Below are 24,205 nucleotides of genomic sequence, written 5' to 3'. Positions count from 1 at the left end.
GACTTCGTCTGTATTGCACCTGAAAACATGGGATTTCTTCACAATTATTATATGAAATAAAGACCTATCCTGTCTAGTCTTTCCTGTTTTTCCCCACAGATGATCTGCATTGCATCCTTCTACGTACTGATGCTGAGAAGTTAACGTCGTCTGCACGCTGGGTTCTTCGGGAGAACTATAAGTAAGTTTGCATTGGCATTGGTGAGCACAAGTAACTGCTTCTTCCTTTGTGTTGTTAGTGCTTTGACTAAAAGCATTATCACTCATATAGTGCAATGTTAGATTTGTGTTTCTGCTTTTATATATTTATTGAGCGTGAAAGACACCAAAAAGCAACAAAGATCAGTTCTCATTCCTTTAGAACTGATTATCCTACACGTAACACTGTTATAACTATTCAGTCGCTCCAGGATTTGGCTTTTTTTTGCCATTGTTGCGGGCCAAAATACTTGCTTTTGCAGGAGCTTTTCTAAAAAGTTGCAGTGTTTTTTAGGTGTTTGTCGTGAAATCAATTCAATTCAACTTCATTAATGGAGTGCCAAGCACAACAGTCATCTCAAGGCAACTTTACATAGAAAACACAACAATTCCACATGAGCAGGCATGAGCAACTGTGGAAAAGAAAAACTCCTTTTTGAGCACAAGAGACCTGCAGAGCCAGGCTCAGAGGGGGTGAAATTGGGAGAACAAGTGAAAGTTTCGATAAATTGTTTTGAATTCTCTCTTTTTTTAAATAGTATTTCAATATTGTTTTTGTAAATGGGTAATTAAAATTCTACATTAATGAAATACTTTGACTAAAGAATAAAAAACACTGACAATGGTCATTTACATCACCGCAACGTCTCAACAAGAGATTACCCGGACTACAAATATGCAATAAAATAATCTTCGCTGAGGCTGACGCAGCTTCTAAAGTTTCATATATACAGTAGTTTTGAAACATGTAAAAAATAAATAAAGGACTTATGTATTCATGAAGTTTCAATTACAATTATTTTTTTCAGCTGTTTTTGTACCAGATTTTAGTAGTTTCATCATTCTTTTCCAGAATTTTTCCAGCAATTTAGACTGAATTGAATTGAAATGTACTCCACACAGAATAAATACAAAGAAAGTTGAATGTCAAATAGCACAAGATAGAAATTAAAAAAGGAAGTTTTAATATTAATATACACAAGACTTATTGTGACAAATAAAATTACAGAAAATATTAAATTGACCAGAACACAGCAAATACCATTTACTGGGAGGTGTTATATAGTCTCATGACCAACAAGATTTGCATTCCTTTTCTAAGCAGTTTTGCATTTTTCCTGCTATTTTTAAAGCTTCTTTCCCCCCTTAAGAGCCAGGTCGTCTGCAACAGACACAGCGAATTGACGCTGCGCTGCATGTCTGTGCTGCAGTGTGGCAGCAGCAGCCGCCACACGGAGCATAAAGCGACACATGTTCGTGCAGAAACCATAATTCGGCCCTAAAGAGCATAAAACACAATCCACTTTTGTGTAAGACACCTATAAACTGTTTTTGTCTTTCTTGCGCCGTAATCTTGGTTGATAAATACGCCGATTGTTGCGATCGCGAAATCCTGGAGGGTCTGATTATTTGCTTTGCTTCAATAAGATTGCAAGCGGGACTGATTTAAATCCTAACTGACCAATAAAGAATTTTTAATGTAATACAAATGCAGTTCTTTGTTTGACATGTTTTGCTCATTTATTAAAAAGAAATATAACTTTTTGTGACTCAGGATCAGCAGACAATGGAAGAGTGCAAAGAATTTTCTCTCTCTGGAAAAGCAGTTGTAACTGAAGCTAATCTAAGTAAGTCACAACGTATTTCAAACGGCATAACTTTGAATGTTTTCTTTGAAGTCAGCTTTCTAGCCTGATTACTTTGTACCTTCTCTGGTTTTCAGGAGATGTGCGTTATTGGCAGCTTGTTGAAGACTTCATCGGTCCACAGACAGGAGAAGGATTGGGGCTCGACGGGGCTCCATGTCAGAACAGATTCATGATTCAAGTGGGTCTTTTAAGAGACGACAATAATTTCCCGTGGGCCGCTATTGTGGACTGGCTCCGGAAAATCTTCCCCCAGTATCAGACCGCAGACTTCCGTACCTTGATTGAAAGAGGCATCGTCACCACTCTGAGTTTGGTAGGTTTTCCACGGGAGGCCTTCCTCCAGTCAGACGTCAACTTCAACTTTGTCGGACCAACATGCGACAGCATTGGAGTTGAACGGCAGCATCTGTTGGAAATGAGGGATTTCACCGAGCAAGCGCAGACAGTCGAGGTCACAAAAGGTTTGATTCTTGAGTTGAGCAACTTTGTAAGCAGGGAAAGACTCGCCCCGATAGTCATGGTCTCTTGGCTTAAAAATTTTAACCCGGAGTTTTGTGAGGATGGGAACGTTCAAAAGGCGTATAAAGTCCTGAGGAGCAATATCAAAAGGTTAAAGATGTGTTGTCGCACCTTTGAAACGAGGAGTCACAGGAGGAGCGCGGCAATGGAGAGTCTGCTTAAAACTCCATTCGAACTGGTGCCGAAGAAAGTACCCACGGTTTTTGAGAAGAAGAGCGTGGGAAGAGACGAAGCTGGACAAGTCGCAATCAAGGAAGAATGTGAAAGTTTTGAGATCATGCAAAGTGAAAGGCCTAAATGTGAAGATACAAAAACAGTAACTCAGAAAGAGCAAGCTCAGAGTAATGCTGAGTGCAAGCCCAAGAAGATGGACGACGGCTCCTCTTGCAAAGGAGAAGCCACGACCTTGCTCGATATCGCTATATTGTCGGTTCAGAAGCTGTCGGATGTGTACGATGGGAAAATGTCAGCATTCAAACAACTTTCGATGGATCTGCTGAAAAATCAGTACGCCCTGACCTGCAAAGAGCATCCCGCCATGGTGGCGTTTGAGAAAAAGTTCAGCTCGCTCGATGAAAATGTCCCGCTTGCACCTCCCGTACAATTCTTAAATCACAATGCACACTTTCTTTTTGCCGTACACAACGGGGTCGAGAAGCACATCATGGAATTTGAAAGAGAGATCATTCTGTCAGCAGGAGAGGAACTTGGACGCAACAAGCTTCCAAAATTCAAGCATTTTCTAAACTTGAAGGAAAGTGCCACCTCGCGCTACATCCACATGGCCTGTGACATCCTGAGCTCCCACACGCCCGACAAGAAAAGCTACAGAAAACACTGGGTGGCATTCTGCAAGGAGATGAAAAACCCCTCCAGACTTGTTTTTAATCAGTCGGAACTGTTAAGCAGCTACTTCGAAGCTGCAGCGGGACTGATCCACCATCACCAAGAGATCGTGCCGTTCTTCTCAGACCTGCTCTCGCTGGACAATGAAAATTGTCCAGACATCATTCTGGAGAGCGTCGCTGCAGACGCTGGCGATTGTATGATTCAGAACCTCGTGTGTGTTCTGGCCATCGTTTACTGCAAAATCCTTGGGCCGTACTGGCAACTGCTGAGGAGCGGTGCGGAGTACTCGGTCTTCAGTCAGTACTTTCTCGGTCTTTACCAGAAGTTTCTGGACTGGTCCAAAGACATTTCAACTCTTCTGGAGCCGGAGGAGTCCACTAATGTCTTTCAGCAGTTTCCCCTGCAGGAGAAAGTTTTCATTGGGATCTTTAACTATTGTGGCAAGTGGCACACAAACAGGGACCTCATCAGGGCCTGCTTGAAGAGAGTTGTGAAAGTGATCGCCGGTGTCACCGAAGAACACATGAAGGATTTTCTGCCGGGCGGAAAATTTGGCCAAGCCCCTTCGCCGAACGTGAGCCTGCAGCTGGTGAGTTGCACGTTCTCCATCTTGATGGCCGACTACCCCGTCGCCGACGCGGACCCGCACAACAAGAAAAATCCCGACAAGTCGTCAAAGAGGAGCTTGTCGTCGGACAACAGCTCCCAAGAGGACGACAAGCGGTTCGGCCGATCCGACGTCAGCTCCGATGAATCCTCCTCCCAGCACGGCAAGGCCAAGAAAAAAGACAACGCCGTCCGAAGAGCAGGAAGGCCGTGCGATGAGGCCCGCGAGGAGAATATGGATAAGGATTACATCATTGCGACGGTGAAGGCAAACGGGGGGCCGTGCAAGTCGCAGCAGGACGTGGATAAAATGATGCTGCGCTTCGACGGGATGACTCGGGCGCATAAGCGGGAGGCGATGCGCTGTGAGCTGCTGTACCACAAACTGATCCTGGAGAACGCCAGCCCACATCTGGACAGCCCTTACCTGTTCACCACGCAAATGGTGATCAAGCTGAAGCTCGCTCTTCCTCGAGTGAAACCAGGCTACTCTCTGGTTTTAGAGCCGAGGAAACCCAAAAAATGCCCGCGACTCCTGGAGCCGGCCGAACCCTCCACCGGTCAGAGTGAGAGCAGCAGCACATGAACATGTGACTCGAATCACCAGAAAACGGCAGCTTGACGGGTTGGTCCGCTGCAAAGACTGCATGTGTTCATGGTGCTTTTGACTTAGTAGGAGAGTCTGTTAGATTTTCATTATTGATATTTTGTTTGTATATGAATTAGAAACTTTATCTGACTGTTTTGTGAGTGTCTTTTTTTTTTATTATTATATTGAAACTCTTTCATGATTTCATCCTTATTAATGATTTAGCTGAGATCCTTTTCTTTTTTTCTCTTTTTGTCACTTGAAAAATACCAAATAAATATTGTCAAAATATACTAATTATCATATTCTCTTTGTGTTTACATTATCAACCAATGTTGAAATTGAGCATGTATCATTTCAAACGTCACTCCGTTCATTGTTACAAGAACATAAAAACGCCAAAGTTTGTTCCAAGGGTTCCTTGAAACTTTGCAGATGCTTAATGTAAGAGGAAGATGATAATATCTCACTGGTAAAGGGAAAACAAAAGTTCAATTCAAACCCTCCAAAAGCCATGACCGTCAAAAATACAATTTGTCAAAATCCCAAACATTTCACAGTCAGGTTTTTTTTTTGTGCCATTTCTTGTAACTGGATGCCATAATTTCAATGCATTACTACCTGCTTGCATGATGTTTTGTAAAGAACCTTGCAGGATGTTTGTTGAAAAAACATCTCAGAGAACCAAAAACGAATCTGGTTTTTATGCAAATCAACTCAATTCCTTCTGCCTCGAACATTTTCCACGCCTGTCTAAAAATGTGTATATTGCAAATACAAGTACATGGAAGATGCACTTGGGTTTCTGGAGAAGACATGATGATTTTCAATGGTCATTAAACATCTACTAAAGGGAAATGTATGCTTTATAATGTTGTGAATTACCATAGGGTTTAACATGCAATAGAGACGTTTGACCGTTCGTGCTTGTACACACGGAAAGAGAGCAAGCAACAACAAATTTTGTTTCTTTTTATTATTCTTTAGTTCACTGGATGATTTGGGTAATTGATTGATTGACATGCTCGAGTAATCAAGTAATGAGGCTGTGTGTGTATGTTAAATTTAAACATGAAATATGGCTATATTTTCACAAGACCAAATTTTTCCTACAGAAAATTTATTTTGTTGCAAATTTCAGTGAAATGTCTCAAAAATAAAGAAAACTTGAGCAACGCTTAAGAAATGTCTTTTAAAAAAAAAAAAAAAAACGAATGTTTGAAATTTTAACAATGAACTTGGTCGGTTTTAGCCCACGGGCCTTACGCTGTCACACAAAAGTAAGCTGTGATGCTAGAAATTCCGAGGCACCCTGAAGGCATCATAGTGAAAGGGGGCGGGGCCTTTTGCGTAAGCAAGAAGCGTCCACCATTCTCCGGGTTACGGCGACGTGCGACGGAGACTCACAGCGTTCCCTCCCAGCACAGCCGCACGCCTCCCGCCGGGACTCCTTTGCGCTTTGAGGAGGCTGTGAACGCTACCATGTCCGGCGGTCGGTGGAGCAGGCCCGCGGTGACCCACGGGCTGATGGCTATGTTCGCCATGGGCTCCTGGGTTTCGGTCAACAGTCTGTGGGTCGAGCTCCCGGTGGTCGTCGACGTGCTGCCCGAAGGTCAGTGCAACAAACGCCCGAAGATAACACACACACACACACATAAACACCGCGATCCCCTCTAACCTCGTGTTTCATCTTCTTTATCACAGCACAGTTTGGATTAAATAGTTTTGTTTTTTTTTTCATTTAGACCTCGGAGGTTTCAGCCCAAAGCAGGTGGCGTGAAGGTTCATGGAAGATTAACCCTCGAGTGTCTGCATTGAAATGACTGTTAACGTTCTTATCTCATCCATCATTTACACTTTTCCTGTAGTGTTAGGATATGAAACATATTGACAAAACTGTGTCAGATGATATGACACAGTCTTGTGTGCCAATTCACTTTTACCCAGTATAAATAAATGTTCAATTTCTAACAGTGTGTCCTTTGTTACTCGTCATTAGCTGTGGTCCATTGGAAATATGTGTGTCAGATCTCATTTTCTGGGTGAAAGTCTAGTGTGATCACAGTATCTGATCTTTACTTGAGACACAGTTGCAATGGTTTTTTTTGTTAGATCGATTGAGGGAAAGTAATCACATGCAGCAGCTGTATTTTGCACTTCTAGCAGTGACTTCAAATATGTTTATTAATGTAGCCTTAAGGACATGTTTGCATGCTTTAAATTAAGTTGGTGACTTTCGGAGCTTTGCTGTAGTAATCAGTGAACCACTCTATTTACTTGATCATCATACCTCGATTACAAACTCAATATTTTCCTGTTTCCAAAAAATATCTTGGATATAGTCACCTAGTAGTCGCATAGCAGGGAGATGCATGTCAAATTGTATTAAAAACCTTTAAAGCCGTCAATCTGAACATGGTATTTGTCATTCATGGAAATCAAAGTTCATTCATAACATCAAAGTCCATGTGATATATGCCACAGCAGCAATCAAATTTATAAAGTAGAGATAGGACGCTGCTCATTGACTGATAAAATATATCATTCAGTCCAAGTATATTTGGACTGAATGATATGCACCTATTTTCTTGGTAATAAAAGTGACTGGTGTCTCGCAGGGGATTGCACACTTAATAAAACCTTTTTTGTTTTTTAATAAATCTATTGATTTAATATGAACAAGAAACTTAATATTATTGTTTGTTGACATGATGTAATGAATATGTATTCAAAAATACAGTCATTTATCCTGAGTTATTTTTTCCACTATATTAAAGCATAAATACACATTAGAAGAAAAACATAATAAACATTTTCCAAATTAACAATATTTAATGAACGTCTCGTCCCCCCCCCCCCCCCCCCCCCTTTCTTCCAGGTTGGAACCTTCCTGCCTCCCTTTCAGTGCTGATAGCGTTTGGGAACCTGGGGCCGATCGCGGTGACCATAACGCACCACTGCGCTCCGGGACGCCTGAACGAACGCCTCGTCATTCACTGCATCCAGGCGCTGGCGGTGGTGGCGGCGGCGTTCCTGGCCGTCTTCTGGTCGTGCACCGTCGTGGTCGCTGGAGTTGAGCGCTCGCTGCCCTTCCTGCTCTTCGCCTTCGTGTTGTCTCTGGTCTGCTGCACGTCCAACGTCACGTTCCTGCCTTTCATGTTCCGGTACCCGCCGCAGTATATCCGCACCTTCTTCATCGGGCAGGGCTTCAGCGCCTTGTTCCCCTGCATCGTGGCTCTCGGGCAAGGCGTCGGGAAGCTGGAGTGCAACACCGTGAACGGCACGGTGGAGCCGCGGTATTTGAAGGAGAACTTCCCCGTGCAGAGCTTCTTCTGGTTCTTGGTCGTCATGCTGGCGATCTCCGCCCTGAGCTTCCTGGCCTTAACACAGAGGCGGGCGGAGTCACAGCAGTACTCGCCGCCGCAGGAGTCCGTGGACGCGGCCGCGGCGAAGGACGAAGACGAGACCCGCCGGCTGCACAACGGGGGGTCGCCGGCGTCGGGGGAACTGGCCCAAGTGGAGGAGCAGCAGCCGCCGCCACCGCCGTCGCCGTCCGCCACTTTCTGGACCTCGCGGAACATTTACCTGCTGGTGCTGCTCGGCGTCTCCAACGCGCTCACCAACGGCGTTCTCCCGTCCGTGCAAAGCTACACCTGTCTGCCGTACAGCACCATGACCTTTCACCTCTCTGTGGTGCTGGGGAACATCGCCAACCCGCTGGCTTGTTTCCTCGCCATGTTTGTCATCCTCAGGTGAGACACAGGAGATTTACTGAACACTCGGTATTTAGATATTCCAAAAACGTTCCTAACCTTGGACCCCCCCCCCCCCCCCCCCCCTCCCCTCCTCCACTTTGTGTTCCAGGTCCTCTGCAGGTCTGGGCTTCTTGTCTGTCGGAGCCGGAGTGTTTGCCGCTTATCTCATGGCGTTAGCTGCACTCAGTCCCTGTCCGCCGTTGTTAGGGGAGCCGGCTGGAGAGGCTCTAGTGGTGAGTGGTCAGAGTTCTATCTCTTTTGCTCTGCCATCATACGTCGACAGCAGAACCACCATGTCCTGGAGTCAGACAGTACTTCTAGAATGAACAGTCAGATTTTCAGTATCTGAGCATACACATAAACCATGATCATAGCATTGCTAATGTAATATCCTTCATATGCGTTAATCTTTCATTTTAGTAAACAAAGAGGTCATTGGTCTCGGAAAGTTATGTGAAAAAAGCATTTTGATCCAGTACTTGCAATGCAGGCAGTTGTGGCCTTCAGATTTCAGACTTGTATTCAGAGGTTTGCAGGTTCGAATCCCACTGTGAACAGCAGGGGTCCCCTGCTAGTGACCAGTCAAAATCAATGAGAACAAATAATGGAGGAGTCCATTCAGAAACAGGAAGAACATACAAACGCCACTTGAATGTATTTCACTTTCTATAATTCGGTGCATCTGTGTGGAAAAGTTTTAAATGAAGACTTGTTGACTCGTCTTAAAAAAAGCTAAACAGTTGAGATGTTAAAAGTTAAGTATTTTATTGTCCATAAATTCTGTGTATTAAAAGTCGTTCGAAGCCTTGATTACAGACTTTAACAAACGTACACATTTTCATGCTGCTGAAGTCCCTGTTGCCGTCTGCAGGTTGTCATTTCACATCCTGACTCTGAATTTATTCCATTAACTGCCTCAAACCTTTACATCCAGTGGAGTTGATTGAAAACATTTTTTATAAAGTGTATTTTCTGAGCATAAAAGCAAAATAAAAGTCTGGTCTGTAACCTCGTGAATGAGATGCTTCAATAGCTTTTGTATCTTAATATTATAGTTCAGACACCGCGTTACCAAAGCTCTTCAACAAATTATGTGACAAATTTCAAGGTCATTCAAAACAGGAAGTGACCGCTCCCAGTTTTACTCCTGACATCTGGAGCTGTGATGTTTTCCTCATATCACTGCTGAGCCTGATGTATTCTGACCCTTAAATCCGGCAGTGTGTCAACGCTCTCGTACATCAGCTCATGTGAAAAGGCCGAGGAGAAGATGAACGATTAGGAAATCAAGACTTTGAATGTGCGGAGAAGAATGACGTTCATCAATCTCTCGACCCACAATCTTTGTGTCTCCCGCAGGTTGTTTCCTGGATCTTCTTCACCGGCCTCTTCTCCTACCTGAAGGTCGTTATCGGCACTCTGCTCCACGAGGCCGGCCACGCCGCCCTGCTGTGGTGCGGCATCTCCATCCAGGCCGGCTCCCTCATCGGCGCCCTCACCATGCTCCCGCTGGTTAACGTCTTTCACGTGTTCACCAGAGGTCAGGACTGCGTATCCAACTGCACCATGCAGTAGCGGCCGCCCGCCTGTCCTGTGTGGTTCGCAACGGTTGGCGGTGCGCAAACGCAGCTTTCATTCCTCCCTCCTGGGAAATGACTGTTTATAACTTCATCGGAAGCAGCGGATCTCTCTTGGCCTGATTATCCTTGAGGATCAATGAGGAATCCTCTCCTGACTCAAAGGGCCTCTCAGTTTGTGGAAGTAAACATTCCCTGACAATGGGGGTCATTGTGTTGCCGCACATTGGCCGGGGGGGGGGATGTAAAGTGCATATGCTGTCGTACGACCACAAGTGCTTTGTGAGGCATTTCACAACGGCCCTCTGTGGTCGAAGTTGTTTACGGTGCAGCACAACGGATCATATGAGGTTTTTCAAGGGAGAGCTCAGGGACATAATCACTAACTTGTTCGTTCTCATCTGTTGCTCCCGATCGCGATCAATGAGTAACGGCCTGCAGCCCGGCTCACCGCTCACTACAGGAAGGCAAAGTTCTCGTTTCCAGCAGCGCTCCCCAAGCGTCTGGCTACCTCGTCTTCAAATGTAATTATTTACTTTGATCACTTCTACTGATACACGAGTGAGGCGATCCACTCGAGGCAGTATTGTTACAATGTTACAATTTGCAATTCAGTACCTTGAAAGCTCACGCACGTAGTCACATTCCTGGATTTAATGCCGAACCCCGTCGCTGTTAAGCTTCACAAATGTTGCTTAAAAAAAATAAAAAAAAATCATTGGTTTTTATCATACAATTGTCCCAATTTTGGTGAAAATTTTAAGTTTTAAGCAACTATTCTCTTTGGCCATGTAGAGGTCGTTTTACTCCAATACTTGATTACACTTTCGCATTCGGTATTGTTTCAAAACCACATTATGGATTATTTGTCAAAGGCCGGTACTGGCCTGCTAAACTCTAACTCTTATTTGACTTGGTATCTGATAGTGGAGATAATAGTCTGACGTGTCACTGTTCACAGCTGTTCTGCAGATATCAGGAGCAGAAAGGTGTTTTGTTGACTGCAGTTCCTCGAATCACTAATCAATCAATTGTGTTTTTTCCTCTTGAGAGAGGTCGTCTTTTGAACCGTGTGACCAACAGCACCCACTAGTGGCCCAACACGCTGGCTACATAATTGTCAGCGTTTCTATCATTTCCGTGTGAACAGACATCGTTTTCAAAACATTGCCGTGTAAATGTTTTCTGAAGTGAAATTGCAAGAATGACAGATTTTCACTTGAAACGTCGTCGAGTAAACGAGGCCAAAGTTTTTCCCGAGTGCCCCAAAATGTATGACGATAGACTTGTGACTTGAGGTACAACAACATTATTTTCCAGTGGGAGTTACTGCAAGTTCTTCTGGGCGGTAGCTTCCTGGAATTTATTCGGTTTTCTATTAAATTCTGTTTGATTTATAAAGCAATGTTTACAACTTGGTGCTCCTATGACACTTTGCATTTACCGGTAAACTAAATGAAGAGGAAAAACCCGACATTTCTACTTGAGTCAGCAAAATGTTCATTTTACCAGAAGGAAAGATCTATATATAATAGATCTATATATAATATATTATATTTAACTCAATTAAATATAATATATTAATAAAAATGTTATTCTTGCATTTTAAAGTGAAAGGATGGCTTTCTCTTTAAAATGTAAATTATTCAACACATACAATGTTAATCTTCTCATATGAACAATAATAGTGCCTTACTTTACTTTTGTTCCCTTCTATTACTTTCATTGGCATCTACAAAATTGTTTTATGGCACTTAACATTAAAAATTCACTACCAGTCATTTTGACAGATTACAAATGGAACACTATGGTGCACTGCAGAAAATGCAATCCATAAACTCATTGGTGAAAAAAATAAAATAAAAATGGGACCCGCATCTATTTTTTTTACCATTTGTCACATTTTATATAATTTACTTGTCCGGTTTTCTCTTAAGGGAACAAAAGTTTGCTCTCAAACAAGGGATTTTTGCTGACTCGGTCTTTGAAGTAACACTAACACGTACATGTACTACTACCTACATTGAAAGGTAATATTATGATCCGTGCTGCTATGATCCGTTATTTTTGCTTCAGTAAATTCAGACTTTGCAGATATGTCGAAGTTGCCTTAAAGATTTGGTGGTAGTTGCTTTTATTTATCAATAATTTGTGTTTATCTGAATGGGAGTAACCTGAAGTTTTTCCGTTGTATAACTTAAAACAATTACGTGTCATTTGATGTGAAATGGCTGGTGAACAATAAAGATTGTTTTAAACGTTCCAAAGCTTCTTTTGTCGTAAAAATGTTGACGATTGTTTGGATTTTCCTTCCCGGCCATTGTTTGAAAAATCTCCGCTCTAAACCCGGATTCTGGCTCCCGTCCTGAGTACAGAACACCATGAACCCTGAACACCAGTAGTTATGAAAACACCTGATTGTGCGGTGAGCAACAGACTTTTTTTTTTTTTTCCTTCTTTTTTTTTTATTTATTGTGAGAGGAAACGAAATATTTGGAGAAATTGCATACGCTTACAGGGAGAACATGCAAACTGCACACAGAACAGTCCCAAAGTTATACCAGTCCCAAATAGAGATTGAATTAAAGTAATTATGGGGCGAAAAAAATAAAATACACCTAAAGTTGATATTTTTGCTGCAAATTTCTTTTTTTACAAAATTTTATTTTCGACGTGTCCATGTGGCAATTGGGGAGAAAAAAAAACAGAAGTTCATATCCTATAAAGACGTCACACTGAGGTCTCTGTTCTCAAACTTCGAGCAACAAATAACTTTAGTTAGTACTTCAAAACAATATTGCACATTGTCCAGCAGCAGTGAAGAATCATTAAACATGTGCCGTGATGTTAAACAGTGCTTTGTGGCAAAAAAAAAAAAAAAAAGGTCACATGAGGTTTGAGAGTGGAGTGGGAGCCGCGTCTCAGATAAGTGAAGGTTGTACATTTTCAGCTGTCTCCTGGATTGGGCAACTTTGGGCCACTTCACACTCGGTCTCTGCCCTTTGCTCTTTTTCTCCCTTCGAAGACTTTGCCAACTTTTTTTTTTTCAGCGGTAGCAACGGTCTGGAGTAACATGAACCAGCAGGTGGCAGTAGTACAACTTCAAACCCAAGTGAAGAAGAAGAATGGAAACGGTCATCAGGGACAAAAAAAAAGCTGCTGATAAGCAAGAGAGGGAAACGGTCATCAGGGATGACGAGGTTGGAAAAGATGGAGATGGATAAAACCAGCAGATGGCGGTAATGCAACATTGAGGACTCAAACTGCCGTTAAACCCAAAAGAAGAAGAAAAATGTTCTATCCTAAAAAGTGTAATAAAAAACATCTTTGATTAATAGTTACCTATCTATCTAGCTATCTATATATATATATATATATATATATATATATATATATATATCTGTGTCTCTGCCCACTATTCTAGGCTTTTTATTAGATCTAAGATTTGTAATTAAAAAACTTGATTGAAGAATAAAAACCTAAATACCTGCAGTTTTTTTTCCACACTTCTGTTAACACAGGCAAAAATGATTAAGTATTTGAAACTTTGAAACATGCAGGAAAATCTACCGAGGAGCACACAAAGGTTAGTTTAGATAAGATTAGATGACTTTATTGCCCTCTTTGTAGAAAAGAAAAGTTAAAGGTAACACATTTACAGTCGCTCAGGTTTCAGTGGCGTCTCTAAAAGTCACTTTACTTGTATAGTTGCAGAGCGGCTGACACTCCTTCCTGCTCACAAACTGACTGGTAACTTTCACAATGTCACACGCGGCTCTGCTATTATCTCACTAAACTCCAGTTCACTCTTTAAGACTAATCACAAGTTTATAATCATAGAGCATGTCGCTCCACTTTTTGTAAAATAACTTATGAAACACTGTCATTTTGATCAATTTCACACTTTGCAACAGGTTTTCGATCTTTTTTTTAGACGGACCTGGAACGTCAAAAACAAAACATTTTTACGTCAAAAACAAAACATTTTTGCAGCGTGTTTTCGCAGCGAAAATACAAAATTGAAATTTTTTCTTTAAAGGATCATTAACAGCAGCTCAGACGTTTGATTACATAAGGCCATAGAGTCTTTTCATGTGTCGTTATGCAACTCAGCAGTGTAAACCCTCATTCTCACCTCTGCTCTCATGATCCCCCCTCTCTAAGCAGAATCATTGCCCTCTCATGAATGCGTCTCACTCAAACAGAAATTTACCCCGGAGGCAACGAGAAGACAACAAAACGTGGATGTGAGTGAAAGTAATCCCAGCATGTGACGCGTCCTGGTTGTCCAGGGACGTCCCGACAGTGATGGGATCAGAAGTTGGGACAATGATCGGTTAACCAGACCTGTGTCATGGTTGGCTACGTGTTCTCACACCCACTCGGCCCGAGGAGGGTTTAATCCCCCGGTGCACACAGATTTTTCACTGCACAGGACTTTGGCTGCTTTGTGTCGGAAGAAAACTCTCCAGCAAACATCATGTGAGTATCTGCAGAGATGCAAGCTGGCATTGTGACTATCTTTATTGCTTTGAGACGTGTCTACATGTTAAAATTGTTGTTTAATTGCTTAGTTTTGATTGTTTTTCCTCAAGATAAGCTGCTGGGGGTGAAAAGAAAATGTTTTCCCGATATCTAGAATTCATGCTTTAATCTGAAGTTACACATTAAGTGAAATAATAACTTTTTAAAGAGAAATATTCCAATTACTTGACGTTGCTTCAAAAATGCATTTCTTTAAAAATAATTCAGCTTTAAGAAGTCTGTTTTCAGAAACTTTGTTTCATGTTTCTCTTTAGTTTTCTAGAAATGTAAAAAACTTTCTCTTGAAATAGCCAGTGGTCTGCTGGGATGTTTTCTCATCTTGTGCAATAGTTGCCAGCAGGTGGTCGTGTTTCCTCTGCTGCGTGTTTGATGGTTTTGTGAAGCAGGTTCAGCCCCAGACTCTGCACGGCGCGAAAGAAAACACAGACAACATGAACAAAATGTAGCAGGATCACGTGTCCCAGAGACTGCGAGTTCATCTTGTGAGCAAATATTAACCAGATGTTGGATCAAATAAATCATGTGTTGCATCTTCAGCAGAAAGACGATTCCTCCTGGTGACACTTTAATCTGGGATGCTGAGCATCATTGTTTTATTCATTTTAATGATCTGCAATCTTAAAGGTGCAGAAAAGTAGTTTTACCAACAAAGAAAACCTTAAAAGAATGTATCTTGAACTCTGGCTGCAACGTTGTAGAGCTTATTAACTCTGATCCTGAGCAGACTCCTGAACTTGAAACTATAATACTTTATAATACTCTCTGATATTTCACAATCGGCCTTGTGTGCATCACTTTTACAACATCAACTAACATTAAGGCCCCGTTTACACGACAAAGAATAACATGATATGTCCAAAACTTGGAGCGTAAATGGTTTTATTTGGCTTTTATTGCAAAGATTTAAACTTATCCATCAGCATGTTCGTTCCCAGTTCAGTAGATGTAAGAAAAACAGCAGCGTTCGTTTAACTACAGCTCCGTGTTTGTAAAATCTCCATCCCCCGTTTGTGTGTTTGCAGACTGATCGGCCTCCATCATGTCGCTGCTCACCCACCTGCTGGCCGTCCTGTTCGGTATGGGCTCCTGGGTCTCCATCAACGGCCTGTGGGTGGAGCTGCCGCTCATCGTCCCCGAGGTCCCCGAGGGATGGTTCCTGCCCTCCTACCTGTCGGTCCTCATCCAGATGGCCAACGTCGGGCCCCTCTTCGTCACCCTCATGCACCGCTTCCGGCCCGGCGCCCTGAACGAGGCGGCCGTCGTCTACGCCATCATCGGCCTGGGCACCGTGTCCACCTTCCTCCTGGGTTTCTTCTGGAGGGAGACGGCGGTGGTGGCGGGAGTCCCCCGCAGCGTGGCCCTCCTGGTTCTGACCTTCTTCCTCGCCGCGGTGGACTGCACCTCGTCCGTCACCTTCCTGCCGTTCATGATGCGCCTCAAGCCGCAGTATCTGACCACGTACTACATCGGGGAGGGCGTGAGCGGCCTGCTGCCGGCCCTCGTGGCGCTGGTCCAGGGTGTCGGGGTGGTGCACTGCGTCAACAGCACCCAGACTCTAAATGACACCCTCGTCGCCGCCAACGGCTCCTCGGCCTTCGACCTCCAAGCTCAGTATCAGCCCGCCAACTTCTCGGCAGAGGTGTTTTTCTTCTTCCTCAGTGCCATGATGCTGGTGTGTCTGGTGGCGTTTCTCCTGCTGAACTACCACCCGTCTGTGGCCCTGGAGCACTCCGGCAGCCGATACACCAACAGGGCCAAGCCAAGAACCCCCAAGAATAGAAACTGGGCCGAGCAGAAGCCCATGATGGATCTGTACAGATCCCCGAACCAGAACCCCAGGAGCAGCTTCGGCAGCGGCGCCTACAGCTGGCCGCAGGTGGTTTACATCTTTGCGATTCTGGCCTGGGTCAACGCCCTGAGCAACGTGGTCCTGCCCTCCGTGCAGTCGTACTCGTGCCTGCCGTACGGGAACAACATCTACCATCTGTCAGCCACTCTGGCTGCCGTGTCCAACCCTCTGGCCTGCTTCATCGCCATGTTCCTCCCCATCAGGTCAGTGTGTGAGAAAGCTGCGATTTACTCTAACTCCACATTTAACATTCAATTATGATGTTCAGGTACCAGGTGTCTATTCATCTGTGTTCCTTTACACGAGTCCCCATACGAAGTTATTGCAACCTGAAGTGTATTTTCTAGTTTTTACTCTGTATTTCCTTCCTGTCCCAGCCTCCACTCCATTGTACATCATATTCCTTAGTGATCAAAACCTAAAAACACCTTCTCTGGGAATAAATGCACTTCTTGCGAGACTGTGACAAAGACTGTGAAACTATCATAGTTTACTGACTGGTTGGCGTGTGTGTGTGTGTGTGTGTGTGTGTGTGTGTGTGTGTGTGTGTAGGTCCCTGCTGTTGATGGGGGCCCTCACAGTGGGGGGCAGTGGACTAGGAGCCTACATAATGTTCATGGCGGCGCTCAGTCCGTGTCCATTGCTGGTAAACGACATCATGGGGGGAGTCATCATTGTAAGTATAGAAAAAAACAAAACACTTTTTGGCTTTAGTTCTGATCTTGAGTTAGAAGAAACAACCGGTTTGTGACACGTGACGCCCCCACTCTCCCACTAGGTGGTGGTGTGGCTCCTCTTTATTCTCAGTCTATCCTATGTGAAGGTGATGATCGGGATTATCCTGCGGGATGAAGGTCACAGCGCCCTCGTGTGGTGCGGGGCGGTGGTGCAGCTGGGCTCCCTGCTGGGCGCCGTCACCATGTTCCCTCTGGTCAGTGTGTATGGACTGTTTTCTTCTGGAGACCCCTGCAACACCAAATGTCCCTGAAAGGAGGAAGTCCTGAAGAAGCTTTCGTACTTGAAATCTAATGTGACAACACTGCATCTGCCTCACTGGTTAAAAACAAAGGATCAGGCCTGAATTCTAATTGTTAGAATTTGATTTCCTTCAGAACTCTATCAACCAGAAGCAGAAGAACAGGGTGCTGTGAATTTAAGCTATATGTTTTTTTAAATGTAAATAAAGAAACCTTGCTAGAAAATAAATACATTTGTTAAACAGCTCAGTAACAGGTCGAAAACTTGTAGTTTCATGAAAAATGTTACTCCGTTTTATTATTGCAGGTTTCAGGAATCACTGGCAAGCTTTGTTCGGTTCAGTGGACCTGTTCTGTTTATGTGGTTTGTATAAAAGTGTATTAAGTGTACTGACTGTGCCGTTCATAGAAAAATGTTTTGACTTTAGAAATATGTACATTTGTAATTGGTGGTAATGATTCAGAAATTGTAAATGTGTTGTTTTTCTTTCTTTCTTTTTTTACATATCCTTGTTTTAGTCATGTTGTTTACTTCTTATTGATAAATGACATCAAAAACATACAATCTCAACATTATTTGAATGTTCTACTTCATTTTCACTGGTTTATTTCATAAAACACACACTTACACTTCATCATCTGCCTCCTTCTCCAACATATTTACTGAAATATTTAATCTCTATCAAAAACCATCAGTCATGCCCTAAAATTCAAACTCACAGCATTTACAATTTGATTGTATACAAACAGATTTAAAAAAGTTTCACTTCATGTGCATTTATGATGATTTCCTTTTAAAAGTCCCAAAGAGGAAAGAATGCTGATAAATGTAAATGTTCAAGCTGGAACCCCTCTGCCCCCGTCCATCAGAAACATCCTCTCCACTGCTAAAGTAAACTAAAAATGAAAAACAAAATTACATTCTGCATTACAGTATGGCATCAACCAAATGTAAAATGTACAGATTATCAGGATGTGAAACAGAACAAGTTGTTATTTACGTAATTTCAAAGAAATATCTGAAATTGTCCACATTTCAGGAATAGAAACGATAATTTGACCATCAAATCAAACGTACTCCAATTCTTTTTCCATCTCTCAACTCAACTCAACTCAACTTTATTTATAAAGCGCTTTAAGCAGCCGTAGCTGAGACAAAGTGCTGTACATTGAAATAAAAATATAAGAGGCAAAATAAAAACATTAAAACAATAAAAACAATAAAAAAGTTAAGCAATAAAAACAATCAGATGGTAAAACAATAAACAAAACATAAAAGGTTGAAACAATAAAAAACGAAGGCACTAAAACCAGAGCAGAGTCTCTGGTGTTGTAGAGTTTATTTCTGCCATGTGGATTACTTTACTCTGCACCTTCATAAGTGCACTCTGGTTATATTTGCATGGTTTGAAAGACATCAATCATTTGTACTCATTTTACCTTTGACTTCAGTAAATCTATGGAGTCATTTCCTATTAATCTTCCTTTTAAGTCACAAGCCCATAAATACATGGGGTGACGATTCTTCACTCTACGAGCTGAGTCACGCAAAAATACACAATTAAATGACGTGAACACCTTCAAAATCAGCACAAAGTTGTATTTGGTGCAATGTGAAAACTAATGCAAGCTTGAATTAACGTGACAAATTATTTGATTACTGTTGTCTTGAAAGCTAAAGGCTCTACTTCGGTTATAGGGATGGAACTTTCATTTTCTCTCACGTCTCGTTTAGAGGACTGAAAGCTGATCACAGACGATTCTTCTCTCCTCTCCGGCAGAAATGTAGCTCCCCTTGTGTGTGGAGGTAAAACATGGGGTGCACGACACTGGCAGCCGATAAGAGCAGCATGATCAGCGCTATGAAAACACACTGGAGAGACGAATCCCATACGCCGTTGAACTTTTGCAGCAGCGTCACCGGGATGTAACAGAACATGGTGATGGCGGAGGTGGCGCACACGGTGACGAAGGCCCTCCTCTTCACCGGGTGCAGCTTGTCCTGGCCGGGGCCCGACTTCTTGAGCGCCCTCAAGATGAAGATGGTGCAAAACATCATGACCTGAATCATGACGGACATCACGACAATGGGGATTGTCTTTAACGGCACACTGACGTTGGAGTCGAGGACCACACTGGGGAGACTGACCACCACAGTGATGGTGACGGACGTGAGCCACACCACGGCGGAACAGGCCTCCCTCCATCTGTACGTCCTCAGCAGGGGGTAGGAGGTGGGGTGGATCACGGCGACGTATCTCTCCAGACATATGAAAGACAGGCTCATTGGACCGCCCACCTGCGCGTAAACCACCACCATTGTGATGAACAGCTGCTGGATTTTTGTCTTCCAGTAAATCATGGCCAGGTGACAGGCGCACAGCAGGTACTGGACGCCGTGGAACAGCGCCAGGTTGAAGTTGAGGATATCCGTCGGCTTCCTGGACGTCAGGTTGAGCCACAGCAGCTTGGCGAACACGGGCAGGCCGACCAGAAAGGCCAGGATGTCGGACAGCACCAGAAGAGATTTGCCGAGTTGCACATGCTCACAGATGGTCTGGTTACCAGAGGCCAGCGAAGCATTGTGGGATACATTCGCCATCTTTGAGGACTGGGGTTCAAAGCAGAAAGGACTAAGCTGGGAAGAGAAAACAGATGACTACAGCTTTGAATGAGATTTTTTTTTAGACTCTCTGATGCTCGTTCTGTGATAGAAAGGCTTGGAAAGAGGGTGTGGGGCATGTTTGTTTCATTATGAATGGTTATTGCGAACGTCACCAATCCACCAGCCATAATCTCCTCACCTACATTCTATATGTAACATTATGAAATACAATGTTATTGTGACAAATAATTTGTATTTCCTAGCTTATTTTATCTAATGTCTAATTTTCTACTTTACATATCACCTATCCTGTCATTTCCTGCAGTGCCTACCTTAACCCTAACCCTGGAGTGCGAGACTTGAAGCAAGGATTTTTCACTGTTAGACAAGAGCGTGCTATCCACCAGACCACCAAGTGACAGAATAAAAGTAGACATTGAAAATATATTGGGGGAGGGAATAAAATCTGATTTGTTTCTCCAAAATACTGACTCAAAGTATGTTTTCCCAAAAACATGGATCAACAAACACAAATCCTCCCCAAAATGAGATATTTATGAACCATATGTTTGATAAAAAATGATGCTGACACGTGAAATCCGTCCTTACCAGGTGAGTCCAGCTGCAGCTTGACGTTAACGAAGGACGACCAACATCACGTTCCCTCAGGTTCACACCTGATTTCCCTAAAAGGCGTCACAACAGAAGTGAGGCGGCGAAGCAAAGTCAACAATGCAGCTCCTGATTTTCATGCCATTTTAAATCAGTGCACGTAAGCTCACACACAATAAAAAATAAAAAATAAATCAACTTATGAAAACAAGCAGGAGTCAGTCCTGCAAAGTTCTGTCTGAGATGAAGAAGAAACCCTGCAGACCACAAGGTGTCAGTGTGCAACTGGATTAAAGCCACCAGCTGACAGGAGACACCAGCACGTGCCTCTTTTCTCAGCACTACTACTATAGGTCAAGTAGAGGGATTTGTTTAGATAAATAGATATAGATAAATGTTTGAATGTAGTAGAAATATCAACTCTCACAAATGCATAGTTTATAATATAAGGGCAGTGAGATTAAAATTCAATTAAAAAAAAAGTGTTTCATGGTCCTTTGTGACCACACAGAGTATGAAAAATAATAATGCAATCAAATTAATGGTGCTGCAAAAGTTTTGACGTATCCACAATCATCTCCATCTTCATAGGATTTGTTTAGTGGAAATATAGCACAAATTGCATTGTATCAAAAATAATTAGAAACTGACATATAAAGGGTTAATTAATACATATTTGATAGTTATTTTCCCCAAGATTGGAAAAGATTGTGATTCATGAAGTGAAAGAAAGTCTGAAAGAAATATTGAAGGATAATTTGAAGAGACCTAAAGGGCACAACATAAAAAAAATTAATATTGATGCTATAATTTTTATAATCTCTGATAGATTTAAATAAATCACAAATAAACAATGGGAAGTTATTTAAACGTGTTTGTTTTTTGAAATAAATAACCTACCAATGCATTAAATCAGCAAGGATTAAAGTGAAAGAGTTGAAAAATCGTTATTTGATAGTTGTACCTGGTGTGTGTGCTCGTCGCCACAAAGAGGAAAACAGGATTTGAAAAAAACCGTACGAGTTAAGTTACACATGTTTATTTGAGGTTAAATATAATCATTTGTGGTTGTTCTTTCTAGGTAAAGTGATTCCCTGCAATTACCGTGACTCAGAATTTACACACATCCATTGATTTTAATGTTCACAACAAGTAAGGAACATACAGGGTGAAGAGCTCAGGGCATATTTATTGACAAAATACACAAAATATCACAAAGCAGAGTTATGAGTTGCTGACTGAAAATGACTTCCCCAGTAAACATTTCAGCATGGCTTCTCGAGTGCTCTTAAATTACATGGATTAAGACTCATAAATACATATAAACCTCAGAACAAGTGCATAACGCCCGTTCAGTTTCTTCAAGAGCACAAAACAAATTAGTACATAAACCACAGTATGCAGATAACCATGTAAAAGAAGCTGTATGATAACCATGGATAAACAGAGCACATGCTACGAGAATAAATACGAAAATACAAAAACTGTTTAAAAAAAAAAAAAAGGATATATTTGTATTGCTGTTAACGCTTTGGATCAGAAAGCTTCTCTGGTACGGCGGTGAGGGTTTACATTCTTCAAGGTGACTAAATAGATTGCATAGCTTCCAGGGAGGAATAAAAGTCGAGCTTTGTCGAAACTGAGATGATTCCTACCGAAGTATTTCTGCAGCCAACTGTTTACTCCGAAAGCTGTGCTGCTTTCAAGTCAGCAGAAAATAGAAAATACCTAAAGATGCAAAAAAAAAAATGAAAAAATTGTCAGTTTGAATGAAATATAAGCCCGACTGAACATAAAGCCGATTGAGCTGCCATCCAAGTTACCCGCCCTCGATTGTGGGGTTTAGAATGTTTCCCCCGAATCAGATTAAAATCATCACGTTTAAGATCATGGGGACCTCTAGTGGCCGTTGTAATTATGACAGCGGCAGTGTCGGCATGAGAAGCGGAATAGTAGAAGTATAGAAGTGTGACAGGCAGGTTGTGGCGGGTCTCAATGTTCTCTTCATATCATGTAAGTGGCAAAACATGCACGGGGAATAATTCCCATGAAACACCTGAAACGCTTCTTAATTGCGGCAGTCTGAGTATTTGGAATAAACTCCCGCTGCCCGAGAACTGGTGTGCATTGCTATCGACTCGTCAATGCATTTTTTCTTCCACAAATGAACTTATGTTGCTGTTAGTGTTTTTGTTTTGTTTATTTTTACAGCCGAAGGATGTGGATGTTTTTCTCCGCTGTGGATAACGTGATTCACGTGCTAACTAATCCCCCAACACGTGATCTCCGCTTGGTTTATCTGTGGTTAGGAAGAACTCATGCTTACCAATAATTAGGAGAATCAGTACAACATTTTTGGACCTTACGCTGCACTTTGGACACACACACACACACACACACACACACACACACACACACACACACACACACACACACACACACACTGCTGTTAAAATAGCAGGACTGTGTTTGGATACACCCAAATGCACCAACGCCCTGAAATTTCATCTGTGCAGTTTATGCTGCTAAATAAGTCCCAATAAGTTGTTGTTTTAATGGAACATTTTACAAGTACTTTTTGTTGGTGGTGATAAAAAAAAAAAAGAAGTGTTTTGAACATTTTCACAATAATGAACTATATGAAACGAGAATGAAATCACTGAACCAAGTCATTACATTCAGAATTTGTATTTTCCTGGTTGGACCAATCAGATTGGAGTACCATTCAGTGATTTAACAGTAAGGTTAAAACAAATAAAAATAAATGAAAACAACTTTAATATAGGCTGACTATCTCCTGTAATTGCGGCTCTTCGCCCGCCGCGGCTGCCGTGAAGGGAAAAGGTACGTCAGGTCTCATAATTCGAGGTTAAAAGTCAGACTCGAGCTCTGGTTGTTTGTTTCCAGTTACAAAAAAAAAAAAAAAAGGCACTTCTCTTTCAACGGTTCTCCCTGCGAAGGCGGATATGCTGACCGAAGCACTATACATACTGTATATACACACATTACATCATTCATAGGCACTGACTCATTTACAAACTGCGGAAAACAAACAAAGAATAAGACGTACAAAAAAAACAAAAAACCCCAAAACAAATCTTGGTCCTCTAAAAGCACACTTTGTGGTCAGGGGGCTGGAAATGGCAGGTTTGGTTGCTACATATGTGAATTACATTTACACGTGATCAATTCCTCATATATTTTCTATTCGAAGGCATTCATGTATGAAAAACAAGGCACACGTTGGACCCTGGTCTTTTTTTTTTTTTTTTTTCCTTTTTGGTTGCTTCCTGCATGCTGTAGTCCGAGCACGTGAAGCGTGGAGTCAGGTTTGTTTTGTGCTTCCCTTTTTATTTTGGCTTCATGTCACTTTTGGAGGAAACTACGCGTGGCTGTGGACGGAGATGCTCGACAGGTCGTTCCTGATGATCTCATTGACTGCAGAGAGAAAAAGAGAGAGAGAGAGAAAGAGAAGGACAGTGAGTACATTGATTAATGCCACACAGATAGTAAGAAGAAAAACAAATCAATATCAATGTCAGTCTAAAAGAGTTGAAATAAAAGTCAGTCAAAGCATGAAATCATCACAGTCTCGTCTTGAAACCTGCTCTGACTCACGAGCGATCCGATCTGACAGGAACACGAACTCTTGAGCTACGAGGATCACGTCTCGGAGTTTTTTTCCTTTGTGCTCTCCTCGCTGGTGACTGGTGACGACAAAGTGTATTTGCCTCGTAATCAGTCATCGATCATGATTTGAAAATGTTTAAATCCGACAGCGGGTGAGGCCAACACACCTCCCATCAAAATCCATTAACACACGCCGACACACACTCTGTGTTTCACTTCAACGAAGATCGAGATTCATGTTCACT

At 42.4% G+C, this 24,205-nt stretch overlaps 3 protein-coding genes across 3 annotated transcripts in view; 2 read left to right on the top strand and 1 right to left on the bottom strand.

Moving 5' to 3' along the window:
- Positions 1 to 5,892: 5,892 nt before the first annotated feature.
- On the top strand, positions 5,893 to 11,408 carry slc52a2 (solute carrier family 52 member 2; the record flags this gene model as incomplete). The annotated part of the gene is made up of 4 exons (XM_080516374.1): positions 5,893 to 6,022; positions 7,289 to 8,162; positions 8,275 to 8,398; positions 9,525 to 11,408. 4 exons carry the CDS (start codon positions 5,893 to 5,895, stop codon positions 9,738 to 9,740), a joined length of 1,344 nt encoding a protein of 447 aa, XP_080372500.1. The 3' UTR covers positions 9,741 to 11,408.
- A 3,918-nt stretch (positions 11,409 to 15,326) lies between these two features.
- Positions 15,327 to 17,124, top strand: slc52a3-2a (solute carrier family 52 member 3-2a; the record flags this gene model as incomplete). Its single annotated transcript, XM_080515557.1, has 3 exons — positions 15,327 to 16,339; positions 16,689 to 16,812; positions 16,915 to 17,124. The coding sequence occupies 3 exons, from the start codon at positions 15,327 to 15,329 to the stop codon at positions 17,122 to 17,124; spliced, it is 1,347 nt and encodes a 448-aa protein (XP_080371683.1).
- Positions 17,125 to 21,394: 4,270 nt separating this feature from the next.
- Positions 21,395 to 24,205, bottom strand: part of nfatc1 (nuclear factor of activated T cells 1) — a 45,361-nt gene continuing 42,550 nt past the window's right edge. The window contains exon 10 of the mRNA XM_080516069.1: positions 21,395 to 23,768. Within this exon, the coding sequence (XP_080372195.1) occupies positions 23,713 to 23,768 (56 nt within the window). The 3' untranslated portion in view covers positions 21,395 to 23,712. The remainder of the gene's footprint in view (positions 23,769 to 24,205) is intronic.

This window comes from Blennius ocellaris (assembly GCF_963422515.1).
Source record: "Blennius ocellaris genome assembly, chromosome: 20".
Taxonomy (NCBI): domain Eukaryota; kingdom Metazoa; phylum Chordata; class Actinopteri; order Blenniiformes; family Blenniidae; genus Blennius; species Blennius ocellaris.
The sequence above is the reverse complement of the archived record's forward strand: the minus strand, read 5'-3'. Positions and strand labels throughout refer to the sequence as shown.